General features: G+C 44.7%; 1 protein-coding gene across 2 annotated transcripts in view; it reads right to left on the bottom strand.

Moving 5' to 3' along the window:
• uox (urate oxidase) overlaps positions 1 to 8,797 on the bottom strand; it is a 45,131-nt gene that overhangs the window by 32,671 nt on the left and 3,663 nt on the right. For both annotated transcript variants that reach the window (XM_043698615.1, XM_043698616.1), the window contains exon 2: positions 589 to 804. In XM_043698615.1, coding sequence (XP_043554550.1) covers positions 589 to 804 — 216 coding nt within the window. The remainder of the gene's footprint in view (positions 1 to 588; positions 805 to 8,797) is intronic.

Raw genomic sequence — 8,797 nt, 5'->3', positions numbered from 1 at the left:
TTCCACCTATCGCATTTCCAACGCCCCTCTCCCAAGTCCCTCCTCCCTACCTTTTATCTTAGCCTGCTGGGCACACTTTCCTCATTCCTGAAGAAGGGCTCATGCCCGAAAAGTCGATACTCCTGCTCCTTGGATGATGCCTGATCTGCTGCGCTTTTCCAGCAACACATTTTCAGCTATCACCATCACCTCCCCACCTTCATCTACCTATTACCTTCCCAGCTACCTGCCCCCCAGCCCCATCCCCCTCCCATTTATCACTCAGCCCCCTTACCCCTCCCCACATTCCTGATGAAGAGCTTATGACTGAAATGTTGTCTCTCCTGCTCCTCGGATGCTGCCTGATCTGCTATGCTTTTCCAGCGCCACACATTTTGACTGACTCTCCAGCATCTGCAGTCCTCACTTTCTCCTAGCTGGTTTATAATGCAGACTGATGCCAACAGCACAGGCTGACTGTGGTTACTGTCTCCCTCTCCCTTTTCCTGACCTGTGGTGACCCTCACTATAAGCCAACAACATCATCTCTCTCTAATGGGACTATCACAACTTTACATTTACAGCAACAAAACCTAGAAGCACACTTACTCCTTTGAGCTTAGCCAAGGCGTGAATGGTATTTTTCATTGTGTCCGTCGGAATAATATCAGAATTGTCTCCATGCATGTAATCCTTTAAGGTCTTCAGTGTAAGCTGAATGTTTGCTTCAAACTCTTTGATGTAATGACGCTTTCCCTCTCTCCTGATCGTGAGGACCTTCACCACATCTTTCCCGTATCCTGTCCGGACAAATTCCACATCTCCCTGCATTGCAAAGGAAAACATAATCTGGTCAAAACCATCAGGGAGAACATTCTGGAAGTGTGAAGCTCCTTTGGATAGTACCTGAGGAGAGAGGGAGAGACAGAGAGAGACTGAGAGAGAGAGGCATGAAATACTCAGTCCAACCTTTGATCCTCCACAGATGCTCCCTCATCACCTGAGACCTTCCAGAATCTTCTCCAGTGTTGTATCTGAACATCAGAGATGTGATGGCTGAACTAGACTATCAATCCAGGGAATTTAGGTAATCATGTGGGTACCTGGTATAAAAATTCCACTGTGCAATACAGAATAACACTACAAAATGTACACATAAAAACCGATGTTCACTGTAAAGACGCTTCCACCTGCTGGAACCACACATGGAGAGTTTGCATGTGACCTAGTAGACAATAGCCAAGATAAATAATGTCTGGAAAACTGTGCAAGCCTCGGATATGATGCGCACCTGGTTAAGACCCTAGAAAATTAAGGAATAGGAGCAGGAGAAGACCATTCATTCCATTGAGCCTGTTCCACTTCCCAACATGATTATGGCTGATTATGCTGAAAATCCACATTACAGCTCATTCCATTTATCCCTTGAATTCCTGAAAAACCAAAACATCTGTCCTTCCCAGGCTTAAGTGATGGACTATTGACAATCTTCAGCAATCTGGGAAGAGTGTCCCACAGTCAGTCTCGCAGTGAAGCATTCTGGGAAGAGTGTCCCACAGTCAGTCTCGCAGTGAAGCATTCTGGGAAGAGTGTCCGCAGTCAGTCTCGCAGTGAAGCATTCTGAGAAGAGTGTCCCGCAGTCAGTCTCGCAGTGGAGCATTCTGGGAAGAGTGTCAAAAAGTAACTCAAGGCTACAGGAAGCAACTACATGGGTGAAATATATATATATATATATATAGACTGCTTATCATTTGAAGGTTTATCATTTAGGTTTTAAATTAATAAGATCAATAGTACAAAGGTCCAGAGAGGAATGACCTTACAGTAATTGAGTTGAAGGGCAATCTAAGGATTTAGTTTAAAGGGGTAAGTCATGGAGGGAGAGTTCAGGGCTAGGTATATTCCTCCTAACCCATGCAAGATAGAAGTGAGACCCCATTGCAGTGCCCGAGACCAGTCTGTCTACACGTCCTGAAGGCTGGGTTTTGGACCTGGAGTAGGGAATGTTTTTATTCATTCCCAGGATGTGGGTGTCACTGGCCATCTCTAAGTACCCAGAGGGCAGTTGAGAATGAACCACATCGCTGTGGGTCTGCGAGTCACATGCAGACCAGACTGGGTAAGGATGGCAGTTTCCTTCCCTAAATGTTTATTGACTTCAAACTGCAACATCTGCCATGGTTTGTTTTGAACTCAGATCAGTGAACTCAGTGGATAATGTGAGGCTATCCACTTTGGTAGTGGGCTGGTTATATTCTGAATGGTATTGGATTGGAAAAAGGGAAGGCACAATGAGAGCTGAGTGTCCCTCAATTACCTTAGTTTAAAGGGGTAAGTCATGGAGGGAGAGTTCAGGGCTAGGTGTATTCCTCCTAACCCATGCAGGATAGAAGTGAGACCCCATTGCAGTGCCCGGGACCAATCTGTCTACACGTCCTGGAAGTCTGGGTTTTGGACCTGGAGCAGGGAATGTTTTTATTCATTCCCAGGATGTGGGTGGCACTGGCCATCTCTAAGTACCCAGAGGGCAGTTGAGAATGAACCACATCACTGTGGGTCTGGGAGTCACATGCAGACCAGACTGGGTAAGGATGGCAGTTTCCTTCCCTAAATGTTTATTGACTTCAAACTGCAACATCTGCCATGGTTTGTTTTGAACTCAGATCAGTGAACTCAGTGGATAATGTGAGGCTATCCACTTTGGTAGTGGGCTGGTTATATTCTGAATGGTATTGGATTGGGAAAAGGGAAGGCACAATGAGAGCTGAGTGTCCCTCAATTACCAGACTTTGAGAGTAAGCGAGCAGGCGATGAGGAAAGCAAATGGTATGTTGGCCTTCACAGTGAAAAGATTCGCGTACAGGAGCAGGGATGTCTTACTGCAATTGTACAGGGTCTTGGTGAGACCACACCTGGAGTATTGTATGCTATTTTGGTCTCCTTATTCGAGGGAGGATGTTCTGGTATGGAGGAAGTGTAGCAAAGGTTTATTAGACTCATTCCCTGGGATGGTAGGAGTGATGTATAAAGAAAGATTGGATCAGTTAGGATTATATTCACTGGAATTTAGAGGAATATAAACAAGATCTCATAGACACCTAGAAAATTTTAACAGAACTGGAAAGCAGGAAAGATATTGCTGTTGACTGGGTGAGTCCGGAACTAGGGACCACTGTCTAAGGATAGAGAATCTGGAGAACTGAGATGGAGAGAGTGGGGAACCTGTGGAATTCTCCACCACAGAAAGTGGTTGAGGCCAAAGCATTGAGTGTTTTCAAGAAGGAGTTAGATATAGTTCTCAAGGCTAAAGGGATCAAAGGGTTTTTTTAGATTTGATTACATTACAGTGTGGAAACAGGCCCTTCGGCCCAACAAGTCCACACTGACCCGCCGAAGCGCAACCCACCCAGACCCCTACATTTACCCCTTACCTAACACTACGGTCAATTTAGCATGGCCAATTCACCTGATCTGCACATCTTTGGACTGTGGGAGGAAACCGGAGCACCCAGAGGAAATCCACGCAGACACGGGGAGAACGTGCAAACTCCACACAATCAGTCACCTGAGGCGGGAATTGAACCCGGGTCTCTGACTCTGTGAGGCACCAGTGCTAACCATTGTGCCACCGTGCCGCCCACAAAGTGACTGAGTTGCTTGATCAGCCATGATCATATTAAATAGCCTGATTTTCTGGTGAAATTTAAATTCATTTAATTAATAAATCTGGAATTAATAACTATAATCAGTAACAGGGACCATGAACTATCACTTATCAAGCGTCTTCCCTGGTATTATTACAGTCCTGAATGGACCTCTCAAATTTTAAATTTAATGTTGATCTCTCTCTGTGTGCATTTTCTCTGCAACTGTAACATTTTATTTCTCGCTCTGTTGGCTAGCTGAAAGAAGACAGAGGATGGTGGTTGATGAGAAATGTTCATCCCGAAGTTCAGTTATGAGTGGTGGACCGCAAGGATCTGTTTTGGGCCACTGCTGTTTGTCATTTTTATAAATAACCTGGATGAGGGTGTAGAAGGATGGGTTAGTAAATTTGTGGATGACACTAAGATCGGTGGAGTTGTGGATAGTGCTGAAGGATGTTACAGGTTACAGAGGGAACTAGATAAGCTGAAGAGCTGGGCTGAGAGGTGGAAAATGGAGTTTAATATAGAAAAGTGTGAGGTGATTCACTTTGGAAGGAGTAACAGGAATACAGTGTACTGGGTGAATGGTAAGATTCTTGGTTGTGTAGATGAGCAGAGAGATCTCGGTGTCCATGTACATAGATCCCTGAAAGTTGCCACCCAGGTTGATAGGGTTGTTATGAAGGCGTACAGTGTGTTAGTTTTTATTGGTGGAGGGATTGAGTTTTGGAGCCATTAGGCCATGCTGTAGCTGTATAAAACTCTGGAGTGGCCACATTTGGAATATTATGTGCAGTTCTGAACATCAAAATGTAGGAAGGATGTGGAAGCATGGAAAGGGTTCAGAGAAGATTTACTAGGATGTTGCCTGGTATGAAGGGAAGGTCTTATGAGGTAAGGCTGAGAGACTTGAGGCTATTTTTGTTAGAAGAAGGTTGAGAGGCGACTTAATTGAGACATACAAGATAATCAGAGGGTTAGATTGGGTGAACAGTGAGACCCTTTTTCCTCAGATGTTGATGACTAGCACAAGGGGGCATAGCTTTAGGGGGCATAGATATAGGACAAATGTCAGAGATAGTTTCTTTACTCAGAGAGTAGTAAGGGCATGGAATGCCTTGCCTGCAACAGTAGTAGACTCGCCAACTTTAAGGATATTTAAATGGTCATTGGATAAACATATGGATGATAATGGAATATTGTAGGTTAGGTCGGCTTCAGATTGGTTTCACAGGTCAGCGCAACATTGAGGGCTGAAGGGCCTGTACTGCGCTGTAATATTCTATTTCTATGTTCTGTTCTATTACCCTAATGCACTTTGTATGCTACGTTCTGCCTGTACTGCATGCAAAATAAAACCTTTCACTGTACCTAGGTACATGTGACAATCAAATCGATTATTGGAAAAACACATCTGGTTCACTAACGCCTTTGAGAGAAGGAAATCTGCCATCCTTATTCAGACTGGCCGACTGCTGACTCCAAACTGCCCTCTGGGTAATTAAGGACAAGCAGTAAATGCTGCCTAATGATGCTCACTTCCCTTGTGAAAATATAAAGAAAGCTGATATAAATAAAAACCGAAAGAACTTCAGGTGTTTTAAATCAGAAACACTGAGAAAGGATCATGTGACCCGAAACATTAACTCTCATTTCTCTCCACAGATGCTGCCAAACCTGCTGAGCTTTTCTGTTTTTGTTTCTGATTTAAAATCTTGTATGATTCAGTGAAATGATCTCCTGTTCTCCCCACTCTAGAGAATATCGACCCACTTTACTCAGTCTCTCAGCATGGACAACACAGCCGAGATGATGCATGCTCCAGCATATGACATTTTCTGCAAATTACAATTTACTCTTTAAAATCATGTTAGTATGCCTCATTGCAAGGGAGCCTTGCAGGCTGACCACTCACCTAGTCCTCACATCCTTCCTCTGCAAAGCATTTATCCAATTTCTCACTCACTTTCCCTCAACTGTCTCCCTGAATGTTCAGTTCTGTGTACTGACCAGTCTGCAGATGGTTAATGTTAAGTTTCTTAACTGGCTCTTTGGCTCTTGAATCCAATCACTCCCCAGCCCCTCACAGTTTGCTGCCATAATGAGCCACAGGTCAAAAGTTATCACAGACAAAACTCTGTCGTAATAACAAAACCGAACTGTGGACGCAGGCAATGCTGAAGAAACTCAACAGCTGTGGCAGCATCTGTAGAGAGAGAGTGAGAGAGAAAATAGTGATGTTTTGGGTGCAGTGATCCTATTTCCGGACATTGGTTAGGCCACTGTTGGAATATTGCGTGCAATTCTGGTCTCCTTCCTATCGGAAAGATGTTGTGAAACTTGAAAGGGTTCAGAAAAGATTTACAAGAATGTTCCAGGGTTGGAAGGTTTGAGGTCTAGGCAGTGGTTGAATAGACTGGGGCTGTTTTCCCTGGAGCGTCGGAGGCTGAGGGGTGACCTTTATAGAGGTTTATAAAATCATGAGGGGCATGGATAGGGTAAATAGACAAAATCTTTTTTTTCCCTGGGGTGGGGGAGTCCAGAACTAGAGGGCATAGGTTTAGGGTGAGAGGGGAAAGATATAAAAGGGACCTAAGGGGCAACTTTTTCATGCAGAGGGTGGTGTGTATATGGATTGAGCTGCCAGAAGAAGTGGTGGAGGCTGGTACAATAGCTACATTTAAAAGGTATCTGGATGGGTTTATGAATAGGAAGGGTTTGGAGAGATATGGGTTGGGTACTGGCAGGTGGGATGAGATTGGGTTGGGATATCTGGTCGGCATGGATGGGTTGGACTGAAGGGTCTGTTTCCATGCTGTACATCTCTATGACTCTATGACTTGCACTGGACTCAAGAAGTTAATTTTGCTTTCTCTATCCTCTCTGAAAGACCCGTTGAGTTTCTCCAGCACTATCTGCCTCCTCTCCATAAAAGTCCGCCACGTCTCCCTGGTCTCTCGGTGAAGATGACAGAATAAAGCCACAAAGTGAAATGTGATGGCTAGAAATCCTTTGTGGAGGTCAGACCTTTTCAGGATTGAACTTTTGGTTTAGAGTCTTGTTGAGCCGAAGGGTCTGTTTCCACACTGTAGGGAATCTAATCTAATCTAAAATCATTTGAGGTCATGTAAAGTGCTATTAATAGAAGCTGTAAAGTCTACTTATCATAGTCAGTATCTCCAGCTTCTTAAAGTCTGTGTTGGTATTGTTTTAGTCTCCATGTATAAGAAACAACACACTTATGTTCACAGTAATAGCGAGGCTCCATTAAATCGATCCCTGAGTGAGACATTTGTCCCATGAGAGACTGAGTAAATTGGACCAATATTCTCGGCAGTTTAGACGAATCAGAGGCGATCTCAACGAAACAAACAAAATCCTGACTCTCGAAAGCCTGTCCACCATCTACAAGGCATAAGTCAGGAGGGTGATGGAAAACTCCCCACTTTCCTGGATGGGTGCAGCTCCAACAACACTCATGAAGCTTGACACTATCCAGGATAAAGCAGTCCACTTGATTGGCACCACATCCACAAACATCCACTCCCTTCCCCACCAACACTCAGTAGCAGCAGTGTGTACTATCTATAAGATACAGTGCAGAAATTCAGCAAGGCTCCTTAGACAGCATCTTCCAAACCCATGGTCATTTCCATCTAGAAGGAAATATCTGACTTGTGCCTTGTAGGGGCAGCAGGTACATGGGAAAACAGCCCCCTGCAAGTTCCCCTTCAAACCACTCACCATCCTGACTTGGAAATATCCCCACGTTCATTCACTGTCATTGGGTCAAAATCCTTGAGATCCCACCTTTAATGGCATTATGGTTCTATATTCTAATTTAGATGCAAGGGTATTCCCTATTGATCTCTGAGGGATTTTGACCCCATTCGTTTGTGTAACTAGTCTCTGTCCAGAACCACAATGATTACTGGAGGTGTCATCAATGTACAGGAGAAGGTGAGGACTGCAGATGCTGGAGATCAGAGTCAAAGAGTGTGGTGCTGGAAAAGCACAGCAGGTCAGGCAGCATCGAGGAGCAGGAGAATCTATATTTCGGGCTTAAGCCCTTCATCAGGATTCCTGCTCCTGAAAGTTGCCATCCATGTGGATAGTGCTATTAAGAAGGCGTATGGTATGTTAGGTTTCATTTGTAGAGGGATTGAGTTCCGGAGCCGCAATATCATGCTGCAACTGTACAAAACGCTGGTGCGGCCACTCTTGGAATATTGTGTACAGTTCTGGTCGCCATATTTCGGGAAGGATGTGGAAGCATTGGAAAAGGTGCAGAGGAGATTTACCAGGATATTGCCTGGTCTGGAGGGAAGGTCTTATGAGGAAAGGCTGAGAGACTTGGGTCTGTTCTCGTTGGAAAGAAGACTAAGAGGGGATTTGATAGAGACATACAAGATGATCAGAGGATTAGAAAGTCTTTTTCCTAGGATGATGACGTTAGCTTGTACAAGGGGGCATAGCCACAAACTGAGGGGTGATAGATTTAAGACAGATGTCAGAGGCAGGTACTTTACACAGAGAGTGGTAAGGGCATGGAATGCCCTACCTGCTGATGTAGTTAACTCAGCCACATCAGGGAGATTTAAACAATCCTTGGATAAGCACATGGATGATTTTGGGATAGTGTAGGGGGATGGGCTGAGAATAGTTCACAGGTTAGAACATAGAACATAGAACAATACAGCACATAACAGGCCCTTCGGCCCACGATGTTGTGCCGAACATTTGTCCTAGCTTAAGCACCCATCCATGTACCTATCCAATTGCCAGTTAAAGGTCACCAATGATTCTGACTCTGCCACTCCCACAGGCAGCGCATTCCATGCCCCCACCACTCTCTGGGTAAAGAACCTACCCCTGACATCCCCCTATACCTTCCACTCTTCACCTCAAATTTATGTCCCCTTGTAACACTCTGTTGTACCCAGAGAAAAAAGTCTCTGACTGTCTACTCTATCTATTTCCCTGATCATCTTATAAACCTCTATCAAGTCACCCCTCATCCTTCACCGTTCCAATGAGAAAAGGCCTAGCACTCTCAACCCATCCTCGTACGACCTATTCTCCATTCCAGGCAACATCCTGGTAAATCCTCTCTGCACCCTCTCCAAAGCTTCCACATCTTTCCTAAAATGAGGCGACCAGAACTGCACACA

The sequence above is a fragment of the Chiloscyllium plagiosum genome, chromosome 11, assembly GCF_004010195.1.
Source record: "Chiloscyllium plagiosum isolate BGI_BamShark_2017 chromosome 11, ASM401019v2, whole genome shotgun sequence".
Classification (NCBI taxonomy): Eukaryota; Metazoa; Chordata; class Chondrichthyes; order Orectolobiformes; family Hemiscylliidae; genus Chiloscyllium; species Chiloscyllium plagiosum.
This window is presented reverse-complemented; position numbering and strand designations above follow the sequence as displayed.